The following is a 15,844-nucleotide window of genomic DNA, read 5'->3' on the forward strand; positions in this document are numbered from 1 at the left end:
AAGATGTTGTTAAACTGTCATAAATACCATAAAGAGTTTACGAAGTGCCTATAAAACATCATAAAATAATCATTGTTGCCCTACGGAAAATTTCCCACGTGACATTACAGGGAAAAATTTGATTATTATTTTACTTAATTAATAAAACAACTACGTAGCGCGACCCTGTTTTTTAACGTATACAGTAAATTTTGCCCTAAAAACTGTTTATATTTATTTTTCGTTCGAAAAGTAAATTAAATTTTGCGTTTAATGAAAATTTTATGAAACTAGCCACGGATATAAAATTAAATTTTATTTATTTTTATATAAAATAATTTATTAATAAATAGGATTTTTTAGTTTTTGTTTTGAAAGTTATATTTTACGTCGCAATATATACCTAATAAAATGACGTAATTTTTAAGGAAAATTTTAGGTGTTCCTTATAAAAAAATTATTTATTTTATAAGGTATTTAAGAATTATAATAAAAACATGTTTTTTTTAACTCCGTGTAATTTTTACAAATGTTTTACAATTTTTATCACCTTCAACATAGCCACATTAAGCTTTCCTTATTGAAAACAAAACAGAAAAACATGAATAATAAATAAGTAATGCAACTTAAATAGATAATTTGTTAAAGCGTTTAGAGTCAACGCAGAATGAAGTCAACTCTTCATCTTGCATAATTGATTTTGAAGTTGCTGTAGAATCTCCGCAGCAATATAGAAATGTACTGGCAAAGTTTAAAACAGAATGACGGTTGATGTCCAGGTATCTTAAAATTTTTCTTTTTTTTTTCTTATTCTATCTGGGGTACTTTCAGTTAGTTTATGTAATGACATAAGTTATTTCTTTGTAGCATATCAAAAATTCAGATAAAACATTCACATTCCGTGCATTTATAATCAATAATTATGAAATCCGTCCTAAATTTAACTTCTTAAATTTATAAAATAGCTTTTCCTCGTACTACGTAAAAGACCGCCTAAATTAAAGCAATATTGCGTATTTTTATGCTTGTTATAAGCCCTTCTGAAAATATATAAATTTTTTACTATTTCCGGAGATATTCAAAGGAAAAAATGTAAAAGGGCATTTTAAATTATTTTCTGACGTTATTTCAAATGGTAGAACAAAATAAATTACGCTTTTTCTGCCCTACATAATAACGATCTAAAGTTGATGATACGACGTTTCATCTTTAACCGACCATCATCAATTTTTTTTTCTAAGCACCATATTAGATTATAACTGATTGCAATAGTCCTTTTTTATCATATTAAAAATATTTTCATAGAAAAAATTATCTATCCATCTCTTTCATTCTCATGATAGACTTATGGAACGTTGTCGAAATATTTGTTATATAGTGTGATACACCGCTAACATGTAGGATAGAGAAACTGGCTTTAAAAAAATGCACAGCCACAAAGCAGGGCAAGTTATATTTTGGTTATATTTATAATTTGTCGAACAGCTTTTTGAAGCGATCTTCAATTTAGGACCCTCAACAAAATTATTACATCAAAATAAGGACAACACTTTATTTTCCCAGGCAATACCAAAACGTATAACAAGGAAAATTAAAGTAAAATACCACAGTAGTAACTGGGCAAAAAGATAAATAAATAAGAAAAACTAAGTCCAGGAACAAATAATTACGAGTTGAAAAACAAAGCGGAACTTAATGAAAATTTTATGTCCAAACGCTTGGTAAATTGATAAAATTGACGCTATTTTGCTGTTTATAAAAAAAACTGCTCTGTTAAATCTGTTTTGCCCCATTGGTTATACATGATAGTACTGTAAAGCGCAGATTCCTATATAAAACCATACCCTATAAAAATATTATACTAGGGTACATATTAAATACCCTAATGCTGTCTTTGCATTCTTATGCTAAACCACAGTGCGTTGTGTACAGGTATATGATCCAAAATACGTGATACCCAGATCCCAATGCATATGATTCTTACCTTGGGTACCCTGTATAAGATAATGACTGCTGGTATCTATCAGATCTCCATAATACAAATCAAAAACTGCTAAAGAGCACTTACTTCATACTTATGCTTTTGTTTTAATTCAGCCATAAATAATGGAAGTGGAACATCTCCAATATGTTAGAAAACAGCGTATGTTACACTAGTATGAAAAAAATTAGAAAAATGTGACTTACATACTCGTAATTACAGACTCATATTAATTCTATGCAATTTTTCTAAGCATCTTAAAACAGGTCTCTGTTGTAAATTTTATTTTCTGGTTAAATCGTTTATCTAAATCGATCAATATGGTGTTATGGAAAGAAAGGTTTAGTCTTATCAATCTTGGTTGCTTGACTCAACTTATGATTATATACTTGACTGGATTTATGAGTTTTTCTGGAAAATTGCTTGCATTACTTAAATCTTATCTTCTGGAAAGGAATCAGTCAGTCAAGGTTGAAGGTTTCAAGGGTTTGGAGTGTATGGTTCGGTCGGGTGTTTTTTAGGTTTCCAATTTCGGGCCCTTACTGTTCTTATTATTGACAAATGGCCTACAGGACCACCTGACATTCTTAAAAATTTTTTGTCCACAATTTAAAATTGCATCAGTTCTCGATTGCTAGTGTCCTTAGAATGAACTTAAATTGTTAACTATATAATGCTATAATAACAAACTTAATATATCCAAATGCTTTTTAGTTTTATATTCAAATAAAAGATCAATTATTAACTATAAATATGAAATAAATTTCCATGATTTAGTATCTTGGTGTGACATTCTTCCATTTACTTATTACTTATCGACATCAAGGCCATTGGGTTTTTTCATAAGATATCGCAGATCATTTAAAAATATTAAAAAAACATTAAAAATGTTGTTTTCGTTATTTGCTAGATCAAAGATTATGCAATAGTTATTTGAAATCCAATTTACCAAGCTTACATCGACTATTTCGAAGATATTTAGCTTTCAAGCTGGACGGCTTATGTCTGCAAAGAGATGCTTTACACAAGTTACTTTTTGATTTCAGGAAAATTATTGCAGTGGTTTTTTACATAAGTTATTACACAATAAAATCGATTGCATGAATTTACTTATTGTGTCACTGTGTATTTCGAGATCTAATTAAAGTACTTAGAAGAAAAAATTTTCAAGGTATTTTTTTAAAATTTAAGTAGGGAAGAGTGCGAAGTTTTAAAGCACGCTTTGCTTTAGAATCAAAACTACTTATTAAAACATACTTTGTTCATATTTTTTTAAAATAATTCTCTAGAGCAATTCAAGACATACTTACTTCGTAGTTAAATAATTTGCATAAAATTTAAACTCATTGATGATTTATAATTACTTTCCCAAAAAGCTCGTTCTAAAAATTTCAAAAGTCGTGAGCAGTTGTAAAGCAGTTCTAGTTATTATGATTAATATTTAGAAGAAGTATAGAAAGATCTGAAAGAGCGGCTTGAATAAAGTTGCTCAATCGTTTAAATTCGCAATGAATATAAGTGTAACCGGTATCCGATACATTGTACAGCACACTTCAAATGGACTGCTTGGTCGCATCCATTACAATAAATTGCGTTATTTTTGCTCAACTTTTTCGGCATAAGACGTTTGCAGAGGATTTAAAATTCTTCTTCTTCCGAGTCAAATCCCGATTCCAGTGATGCCAACAAAGTGCGACGACTACGCTTCGGTGCTAAGGGTTTGACTGCTTTGTTCATCTTCTTCTGTTCCTTCTTGGAAATTTTGACTTGCTTAATTTCAGCTTTTTCGTATGATGGCCAAATTTTCTGGCCAAAATTCCAACAAAGAGTGCGATTTCATTAAATTTTAACACTGACGGCAAATATCGTTTTGAAAGAGCTAAATACATTTACATCGAATGGCTGCATTCAATTGGTCATTACATCAATGACATCAATACACTTGTACGATTTGTGTCCAGGAGCAACAAGGTCGGTGAACTTTTTGAAGCGTGGACGTGTTTAATAAAATGTACATGACGAATATCTTTGAATTCAAAAGAATTTTCTTGGAGCTGTAAAGCATGACATATATGTCGTGCTTTACATCTCTCCACTTGATGTGTGCTTTATTTCTGCCTTTTTGCTACTTTTTCCATTTTTTACCAAGTGAATAGCATACAGAATTTTTTGCATGAATCGTTTTAAGCATGAAAATCCCAATAATTATTGAACATTTTGTGTGGACTCAACTTTTTGATACGCCTCAAATTGTTTATGAAAAAGACAGAGTACGAATACTTCAAAAAAATTTTCGAGCAAGATGTCAAAAACACTGTCTAAAGAGAAAAGTAGAAACGTGCAAATTACTACAAAATATGATATATTAACGGTCCTGTTTCGTAAATCCCCATACTTACAACGGTTAAAAATGAAACTTATATCGTAGGCATATAATGTCGCCAGATCCTTAGGAAGGGATGTTGTAGTCTCGTTCATATATATCAAAAATACCCCAGAACCCAATATAGGTTCTTGAAATACTATATTATTCCTTTTGAAAAAAAAATTTTGTCCTAAAGAACTTACTATTAGATGCAAAGCATTTTATTGCACCATACAAAAGTTTAGTTTTTCAGCAACACGTCATATAAAGGCCTTGAAGAAGTCACAAAAAGCATCATCTGCAAAGCTGCACAACTATGATTGTAAACCATGTTTTCTTAGAAACTATTTAAACTTTTTGGTGATTCCAGAAATTTGAGTAATACGTCCATAATTATCAGACAGAGAAGAATTTTCATTCATAAAGACTAGAATTTAACAAAATATTACTGCGCAATGTATGCTTTAATCATCTACTCCAGAACCCAATATATGTAGATCCTTCAGAAATGTAATCTAATATTCTCTTCCTTTTGAAAAAACTTGTCTAAAAGATCTTACTACAATCCAAACAATTCCCTTGCACTATATAAAAGTGTATTTTTTCAAAGAACATATTGTATAAAATACAGTCAAAGGCCTTAGGGAAGTCACAGAAAGTATCATCTACAAAAAAACCTCAAAGACGCACAACGTTTCAGCTATGAGGCCAAGTTATGCTTCCTGGAAACTATTTAGTTTCTTTGGTGATAGGGAAATAGTTCTATAGGAAAATATAGAAAATAAAATAATAGAAAATATATAAAGTCTATAGAAAAATATATACTATTCCTCCTAACAAACCAGAGCATTTTCCAACTCCTTTTCGGGAAAAGAATTATAGTTTTAATTACATTTCCAAATTTTAAGTCATCTTATGTTATTATAAAATAAAAAAATATTTAAAAGAAATGGTGAGAATCTTCTTAAGGTGGTATAGCGTAGTCAATCAATATTCTGTTAGAAATATATATAATAATACCACTTTAACTCATTCAAAAAGAAATTTAAGAAAAAACTCATACAACTCATAAAAGCTTTAATCTATCAATAAAAAACCAATTTTAATAAGAAAGAATTTGGTAATTCATCCGCCTGCTGTTTATCTTCCAGTCCAGTTGACAATTAACTAGATTATCTAATAGTTCACGGCGTTCATACAAATACAACTTGTTTACTTTTAACAGAACTTCGGAGTAATTTTCTACTTCTTTAAAAAAAGTTGAATCATTTATATATAATCAGAACTTACTTGTTTCACCAATACCGCACAGCTAAGCGCCCCATCCCAAGACATCGGAGAACTAGCACTGCTAAGTCCATCCAACCTATGGTCAGCAAAATCTTCCAAGCTGGTCACCTCATACCAACTACACCGTGCATTTTCCGGAATTTTCTTAAACGATTGAATCTTTGGTTCGTCTTTTAGGTACCGTTCCATCTCGTAGCATGTCTGAAAAAGACGAATAAGTTAATCCCTTAGAAACTTAGCGTCTTTAATAGTCAAAATAATTATTCACGTAACACTAGAGAAACTAAAGTACACTCGCAATCAAGACGTTTATACATTTAATGCTGCGTTTATAGCTCTGCTTTCTACAATATGCTGCCTTTATGTCAGCTAATTCCCATTAACGGGGTCGGCGATAAAATAGCTACTAAATTATAAGATTTACTGCCGTATCTTCACCACTTATACGGAATTGTCGTAAAACGTCCAAGGATGCACTATCACCTAATCTTCAAAGTAATTAAGTTTTTTCTGTTCTACTAAAAAAAACTTTTAAAACAATAATTTATTTAGGTAATCTTTCTAATTAAAATATACCTCTGTATGTTCCAGCAGTTCAAATTTCATAACTAAGACTGCTTTGATAGTGATTATATATCGCTAAAGGAAGATTTCAGAACAGCCATTATATTTTAGTACTAGGGCTTTTAGCAGTCGTTTAGGTTTAGGCTAAAAAATAATACATTTCTAGTCTTTAACAACCGTGCTAAAGATTGTTGCATTAACAAAAATGAATTTAATTATGCATATTTTAAATGGATTCGATGCACACATAATAGGAGTATTACAAATTATTTATAAAGAGATCTTTTAAAGAAGAAACCTGACAAACCCATCGAAAACTTTTTTAAATATTCCTTAAATAATTAATCATTTAATATCCTTATTGATGCTTATTAATGAATACGAATGAACTTTCTTTTAAAAATATTTAAGAATTCTATTTAAATAGTGAACAGTATTAATCTCCAAGAACTTTTTATCTTTTATAATCGAAATATATATTCTTGCAACAGCAGCGTTTAATTATTCAAATTGAGCATACTTTAAATAAATTCGATGCACTTAGAAAAGCGCTATTTAAAATTATTCTTTCGGAAATCTTTATTGGAAAAGTATCAGTTTAAATTTTATACTATTCTTTTATTTCAAAATCGAATTATAAAATAATCAGCAGTAATTAAACACACTATTTATTGAAAAAATTAATTGGATACAATTTATTAATATTACAAATTGTTTGAAAAGAAAGTGGACAAAGTGCAATAAGAAAAAATCTTCCAATTACGCAAAATATTTAAATAAATTCATTACATTTTTTAAAACGATATTAAAAATAATGCAAAAAATTTATGTTGCTGTAGGGTGTAAATCTGTATACTGTATTTCAAAGATATCTGAAATTTTAGATTCTATGGTTGGTATGAACTACCCCATCGGCAACATATTGGTCTGAATTATTCCCTATTAAGAAAAACAATAATCAGAAATTAAGTCATTTAATATTTTCTTTAGAGCATTAATTTAAATGGATGTTACTTACTTTTTAAATGAATATATTAACAATTCATTTAAAAAACATATTGTCTTTTATATTCAAAATAAATATTTTTACGATAACAAAAATTAGTTATGCATAACTTAAATAGATTCGATACACCTTTTATTACGATATTTAAAATCATTAAAACTATTCCCCCGAAAGTTTTGTGAATCTCTCTAAAAATTATTTATTGGTGGAAAAAATAAACTATAAAAATAGAATGTTACCTTACCATACATGATTTGTAAAACTAGCCTGTTAGAGTGCTCAATTTTATTTTCAAAACTTCGAAAATAATTTTTAAATCTTCACTTTTTACATTTTCTACTTTTCAAAGCAACGTACCAAAATAAAAAATTTAAAAAAACTCGGGAAAGAGAGGAAGTTTTTGACGGTAAGAAAAATCCTATTTCAATAGAGCAAATATTTCCTGGAAAATTCAAAAATTTTAATTAAAAAAGAGGATCCGACGGTTGCTCACAACAAAAGAAATAATTTTAATTTTAAACGGTCGAATTACTTACAGTTGTTTGCTTTTACCAGAAAGAGCCGTGAAAGTAATGCAAAAAAATTCCAGACCAAGAAGGAAAATAGAAAAACGTGGATTTTTAATAAGCCGAAATGCCTGGCAAATACCAGACTACTACTGCACTACTGCTCCTTCAGTAAAAATAATATTTCCTTCTTAAAACCCGTTTAACACCAAATAAAATCTTCCATTTAAGAACAATTTAATCCTTTTTAAAAATAAATTTTCTCCGCGCTAAAGTCATTACTATGAAATAAAAATGCGGTTTTTATTAATTTTATAAAAGAGACTTTAAGTAGCAATAAAGGCGTTTAACGCTTCTCATTTAATTTTACTGTCACGAAAAGTGGTAAATGTTTTGCGACTCAATGAAAGACACAATGTAGCGTCGTTTGATTGCAATTGAGACTTTATCGCTCACGATAAAACTAAAAATATTATTATTGAACCGTGATTTTTATGGGAAGAAATGTAATTGGTTGTTTGATTAGATCGAGTAATCTACTATAATTCCGGGAGCTGTATCCAATTTCTGGTTACAAGCTATCATGTTGTAATTGGCATCCGGGCGGGAAATTTGGCATGCAATTTTGTATTCAATATAGAATATTGCTGAAGATTAAATAAAGCCTTTTAGGAGGTTTTTTTGAATTTGTTTTATTTTTAAGTCAGTACCCTCAGTTAATATAAGAAGATCAATAATACACAAGATAAACACAGCGTTTGAAAAATGTACAGTTTTTTAAGAAAATGTGAGTCGTAAAATCTAGAGTTTCCAAAATACGAGATATTAAACTAAAATAAAAATTTTGGAGTCATCTGTAGAAATATAAGATGAAAGACCTGAAGTCTAAGTAAATTAATCAGTCTATACTGTATTTCAAATAGGTAGAAAGTAATAAAATGTACATTTTTCCGAAAGCTTTATGGTCATCCATGGGCGTAAGTAAACTTTTGTACCTAGTTGATGAATAAAGCAAAAAAGAAATATATTCATAAAGATAAGTATAATATTTAATATACAAAATTGACAGGTAATATACACTTCATTGTTTTTTTGCGTAGGCATCAGGCAGATGTAAATAAATAAATATGACTGATAACAAAAACACCACGGGTCAACCTGATAAAAAGTTTATTTTTGGTGCGATTTTACTCGGGTTTTTTTTAAATGTTAGGTCCAGAAAAACTGCATCATTAAAACAAAAAAAAATTCTGCCATGCAAATTCCAAGGCCTACTAATGTCAGTTTTTAAGGGTCAAATTTTAAGAAACCATGCTAGGCATTTTTTTAGCAAAAAATTGTGCATACCACTGGATTCGGCATCCCCCAAAACGGCCTTACACCAAATTTCACCAAAAAATATTAAGTAATAACATTTTTATAACAAAAAATAAAAAGGGAAATTATGCATTTATTTACATTTAAAAATGTGTAGATAGCCATGAAAAAAACAAATTGGACAAAGATAATACAAGCAAATAACAATTCCCAACTGAATACAAATAAAAACAAACAATAAACTAACAAAAACAAATCCAAATAAAATAAAAACAACAAAGAAAAAAATTAAAAATTAACCGATACTAAATTTTTGAAATTTCTACTAATCCACCATTGTTTTCTATGCATTTTACATTCCTTTTGCCCACATTTAAAATAACTTTACGGACTTGCTCTGGAGTAATTTCTGAACAAACCTGGATTATTCTGACTTGCAGATCTTCTAAATTTTGAGGTCTTGATTTGTCTTTAAGTAAGCCCCAGAGAAAAAAATCGAGTGGCGTTAAGTCAGGGGATCTCGGTGGCCACTCAACGAAAGGACTATTTCGTTCTATCCAACAGTTTTCAAAATGTTGATTTAACCAGTCTCTTGCCAAACAAGCATTATGGACAGGACAACCATCTAATTGAAACTTCAAATTAAGGTGATATCTTAAGGGTAAATCTTCTAATGCATTCGAAAATTCATTCTTAAGAAAATTCAAAAACTCAATTGTATTCAAATTACCATTAAAGAAAAAAGGGCCAATAATTTTGTCGCTTAGTATTCCACACCATACGTTAATTTTTTACGAATACTGTCTCCTTGCATTTATTATAAATTCTGGATTCTGCACGGACCAGTGGCGGCAATTTTGATTGGAGACTACGCCATTTGTGGTAAAAGTGGCTTCATCGCTAAAAAGGATTTCATCTAGAAAGGTTCTGTTGTTTAAATATTCTCCCTGAAGCCAATAGCAAAACTCTTCTTGCCTGGTCACCATCCTCTAAGGTGTGCAAAAATTTTGGATTAAATGCTTTTATGTTATTTTTTTTCAAACATTTTCTTATACTTTCTCTGGGGATGTTAAGGACCAAACTAGCCGTTCTGACACTACTTCGAGGATTGCGAAATGAATTTGAGAAATGAATAAAATTTTGTTTTAATTGTGCATGATTGTGTAAAACTCGACCACTCTAGTTTTGCTATAGATGAAAATGTTCAGGAATGTTTCTAAATGACTGGAATAGAAAAATCCACCATTTACAGACTAGGGAAAGACCAGTGAAAGGCAGGACAAGTAGAACCTCCAACGCATAGTACAGGAAAACTAGCCAAAACCATTAAAAGACATTAAACGTACAGTTAAAAGAAAAGCTCGCTCTTCTTATTTCAAAAATGAAATATTAAATTTGGACAAATTTTTAATGGAGTTTGGCCAAGCGATAATATTGCTTTAATAAGAAAAAACTCTTATTGATCACTCTTATATTAAAGTACCCTGCCTTTGTCGTACCATTTTTACTATTTATTCGATATAACAATAGAAAAAGCTTATAGACCGACCCAAAACCGAGCAAATTCGTATGGTACTACCTGTACTCTGTAGAAAGAATTAACTTCACAATGCAAACCATGGAAATATTACATTATTGGAGGGTACCTTTTTTATTACTCTCTATCTATTTGAAATAGACTATAGTGGCATATCAGAGGACCCATTATCGAAACAAATCCTGGAAAAACTTTACGCCATTGATTTTTTTTACAATTCCTAATATTTTAAGTTAGAATATATGTAGCTATAAATACTTTACTAAAAAACCTATGAACTCCTTGGAAAAAAATTAATTAGAAATTTAAAAAAAAAAACAATGTTTTCTGGCCTTTTAGATTTTCCATCGTATATATTCCAGTATGTACCAAGCTGTCTGGCCAGCGTGATGTTTTAAGACAAGGTAATTAATTATACTACAGTACCCCAGAAGAGTAGGGAACCACGCTTAAAATCTCGCACTAATACCCAATCAGTCTGTCCCATGGATTCTGAGGACAATATAAAATTAGTAACAACGAATAGGATATGTGATTGCTCACGTCAATCATAAGACCATACAATACCTTGCAGTATATATTAAACGTGACAACATCGGTCACTGTCAAGTCAGATGAAACAATGAACAGTTAATGAACCTGTTACTATGCGGAAGAGAAAGATGGAGGCTGTAGGTACGACCCCTACAAAGATTCATTTAAGAAAATAAAAGCTAAAGTCATTTAACAGAAGTGATTGCGAGACACTTCTAAGGTTTGTACTGCAAAATAACCTATTCCTTATGAATAGTTTTTTGTAAAAGAAACTATTCTAGGGGAACTAATCAGACAAATCTTCGAAGCAATAAGAAGAGATACAAGAAAGTACAAAGTGAAAAAATGGAGCGAATCATAAAATAAATAACAAACGCATGAAGACACTCCAAAAAAAACTAACGAATGAAAGGAAAGAAATATGATTTTCGACTTAATTTTATTCCAGAAATTTAAAGTCACCTTTAATTTCTTTTTGGTATTTGAAATAATTTCTGATATACTTCGTATTTTTAATTAAGTATTTTTATTTTATTCTACAAATTTCTTCATCACTAAAGTAATTTTTTTTAAAGCCAAAAAAAGATTTAATTTGATAATTTATTTTATTTTATTTTATAATTTTTAGGTCGTTCCGTAAGAGAATAAGAAACAAATAGTTTCTTTTAGCATTTATTTAATTTACTCACAAAGCCAATTTACAATTTTGGTCACTAAATCACAAAAAAAAATATTTATGTGATTTTTACTTTTACAAGTAATTTTGCACACTCAATAATTCAAATGCCTTATAACATAAATCATAATTTGAAAGGCTTGAATTACAATTAAAATTTATTTTAATTAAACAAACAGTCAAAAATTATATCAAATTCCTATAATACTTGATATTCAAATTCCGATCATTAATGTGCTCCAGCCAGATCCACCAAATAATTGGATTTTAGTACTGAGTATAAGCTTAAAATACTTGTTAGTGTCTAGACTAAATTTAAAAATGAGTTTAAAAGCCTAGAATATAAAAAACATAATAAAACATTAAAAATATTATATAAATTAATTAAATCAGTTTAGTCAGCCTTTTAATTTATAAAAAATAATATTTATCTGCAATGAGAAAAATATCGTCACATGCTCTATAGACTTAAATACTTATTAAAAATGGGTGACATAAAATATAGGATGAGATTTATTTCAATTAAGTATAAATTATGACGATCTTTTAGTAGTACGAAAATGATTTATTACATCTGGAATATATTTGGAAAAAAGGTTTAGATTGGTTCTATTCACATTCACAATAATTTATAAATAAAGCAAAAGCAAGCTTTTTAGGATTAATAACATTTGTTTTACATAACTGTATATTGGGACGACGTATTTCTATATTTTTCAGAGCCTAATAAAAAAATATACTAATAAATTTAGTTAGTATATCATTAGATTCCTATATTAATTAGTTATGCATAACTTTAATAAATACGGTGCCAATTTTCTTGATTGTTGCATAATATAATATTAGATTTGACTAAATTAAAAATTATATAATAAATTGTTAACTATCTTTATAGACTAGTTCATACATAATAAACTAATCAAACACTTTTTGCAAGTGTAAGAAATACTAATTCACGTTACTATAACAGTGCAGTTTTGCATATATTGAACATTGGCCCTATATTTTAAAGAAGGCAACATACTATTTGCTTAAATAATTCCGTGAAACTCTTAGAAATTTGCTTCTGTTCATAGCATTTGCATATTTTTAATAGTCAATCGAGACTGAGGTGCGAATTTAAAGCTCATCCGAAGAAAGCGTCGCCGTCATCACCCTGAACACTCAATTTAACAAGACTAATGAGACGAGTTAATGTGACTAAAACTTAATGCTTCGCATAGCTCATTACCTCGTACTTATAATAGAGGTTTTGCAAACTTGAAACTAATTTAAGTCATATAACTCGCTTGACGCGAGCTTGCTTTAACTTCGACATAATAGTTTGAGACGCGAGTTGGAACGAAAATGGAAGATTAAAAATTAGTTTTGCCAGCATACTGAAACTACTTAGATGTAAGTTATGTAGACTATTAGAATGTACATTTTTATTATGTGGTTATTAGTAAATTGCTAATTTAGTTAATGGTTATGGCTAACAGATAAAAGGCAACACATCCATTTAAGTTATGCATAAAACTAATTTCTAATGAATCTCTATGACTGTTTATCTTTTTATAAGTTTCAGTTATCGGAACTAACTTTTAATTCTATTCTAGGTATTGGACGAAAGTCTATTAAGTTTATTCCTGGCATTGTAAACAACTTATTTCATAATGGATATTCTAAGAATTAAGTTTTAATTTTAATTCAGGTTATTCAAATTTATGTGTATATTTAGGATATTTTTCGTAATTTCCTACCTCTTCAAGGTATTTTAAATATTTTGTAACGTTTTCCAGGTTTTTAATTCAGGCCTTATCGATTTATGGAATAATGATAATCTTATTTAAATTTTTATTGCATTTAGGACTCAAAACAAACATTGTAGTTTTCAGTTTAAAATTACTTTATAAGCACTGTTAATTCCCAATAATTATCACATTCTAAAATTTTTGCATTCAAAAATTTAAATACCACCAACTAATTATGACTACCTTATGAAATGGTCATCGTAGGCATTTAGGTTATGCATACAACCAATCGATTAAATTCTAATGGTTATCGGCGACAATTTAGTTACTTTGCAATTGGCTTTATAAGTTTTTTTAGTCATAACTGAATTATTTGAAATATCAATAAAAAAATAACTTAAGTAACTTCAGTGAGCTAGGTACAAAATTAAGCTTTCTAAGTATGAAAGTAATGGAACCCCTGCATATAAAGAACGCATTAAATCCCCGAACGTGGCACCTATGATAAAGGGGTCGCTCAACGTATCCCGAGGGACACAGACAGCGAATGGTAAAAATACGAGCGACCAGGGAGTCGTGGAAAAGACGACGTGTTCCGAGAGTAGGCAAGTTTGGGTCAGAGTTTGGGCCGGTTTTTGTGTAAAAGGGGATCCGTGTTTATTTAAGGGCACTGCGAGATGCGGTTCTTCCTTTATAAATGGCGCGTATTCGGAGCCGCTTGTGGATTTTGGACGGAATTGAATTTGGGAATGATTTCTCGGTTGCCCAGGATTTGTTTGTTCAGAGCGTTGTAAACACTTGCAATTCGTACCAAATTGCATTCTGTGGAAAAGGAATTTAGATAATTTGAATAAAAAGCCTAGGCTTTGTGTGAATTTTTAATTGAGGATTAATAAAAAAGCTTTTAGTTTACTGTTGTTTTCTCGGAAACTTTGAAATTACTTGTTGTAGGTATTTATAGATCAGGTTCTTCTGAAATTGCTGTAGTTGTAAACAGATGCAAAGCTTTATCGTCCCTGTAACCTATTTATTTAACTACTATTGTCTGGAGATTTAAATATAAATTTACTCTGACTCTGCTTTATTTTCAACAATAAGATTAAAATAAAAAATAAAAACCATGCCTTGATTGATTAATTTGTTCTTTTGCAGCTTTTCAAATTAAAAAGGTCACTTATCTTTCCTTGGCGCAGTATCCTCTCTATTAGTTCTTTCTGTGAGTTTTCTTCCTGGGGAAACTCGTCGTCCAGTAGGTTTTATTTTCTCCAGCGATTTAATGCAGCACACTCAAAGATTATAGAAGAGGCTGATTATAGAATATTCTATAGAATATTCCTATTGTGTGTACTATTTTCTCTCTCTGCAGTGCCCAGTGTGCAGTAACAAAGCTTCTAAGTAAAATCTGTATTGCTGTGACGAATTCATAATGAGTTACTTATTCTATAAGGTAATACGTCACTTATAGCAAAAATTAATCAATTTAGAAAATACTGTCTCACGCTAAAAAATTAAAAAGAAGAAGAAAATAGATTTATTCACGCATTTAAAAGAAATATGAACGTAAATAGGATATTGAAAAAAAGAAATGAGCTCAGAGGTTAATAGATTAAACCTCAGCTCCTAGGTATATAAAAAAAATTTATTATACCTCAAGTAAATTATTGTATTTAAAACTTATTGAACTTAAATTAAATTAATTATAACAAAAGCTATGGTTAAAGATTTAATTGATTTTTTTGCTGATTACATGACTATTCAATACAATTATACTGACCAGCGGGATATTCTCTTTGAACTTCAAAAGCTAAAATCCTGGTGTGACCCAAACCTTCCTCTTCTGCACTTATTTACTTTTGACTAAAACTAATATCCTGTCGATCTGATGAAAAGTGTAATCTGGCAGATCCTATCGTCCAAAGTATTTTTATTATATGTAGCTCTAAGGCAACATTTTTGCGTGTTATTGATGGGGAACTTAGTTATCACAGAACCTGAACATTTATTGGCAATGACAGTCTGTCTGGCCTTAGTTAAGTCAAGGGTAAGATATAGAAAATGTTTTTGCCAGTATGCTTAAGTGACTTTCTCTTTCTCCTTTTCATTCAACTGTCTGTAAGACATAAATATATTCATACAGGCAACTGAGCCTAGACCTGATCGAGCTATTGCCTACCTTTTTCTCTCTGATTGAATTGCCTGTAAGAAATAAAAAAAACTTCTTGGAATTTGTAGGTAAACCTGATTACCTGGTTGATATATATGACTGCTCGTCTTTCTCTCTTTCTAATTAAACTGTCTCTAAGAAATGAATATATTCTTACAGGCACTTGAGTCTGAACCTGATCGAGTATACTCG

General features: G+C 29.8%; 1 protein-coding gene across 1 annotated transcript in view; it reads right to left on the reverse strand.

The window, feature by feature from the left end:
* The window catches only part of LOC126739732 (Krueppel-like factor 6), a 633,994-nt gene that overhangs the window by 164,503 nt on the left and 453,647 nt on the right, over positions 1–15,844 (reverse strand). Inside the window, exon 2 of the mRNA XM_050445530.1 lies at positions 5,616–5,816. Within this exon, the coding sequence (XP_050301487.1) occupies positions 5,616–5,816 (201 nt within the window). The remainder of the gene's footprint in view (positions 1–5,615; positions 5,817–15,844) is intronic.

Source organism: Anthonomus grandis, chromosome 8 (assembly GCF_022605725.1).
Source record: "Anthonomus grandis grandis chromosome 8, icAntGran1.3, whole genome shotgun sequence".
Lineage (NCBI taxonomy): Eukaryota > Metazoa > Arthropoda > Insecta > Coleoptera > Curculionidae > Anthonomus > Anthonomus grandis.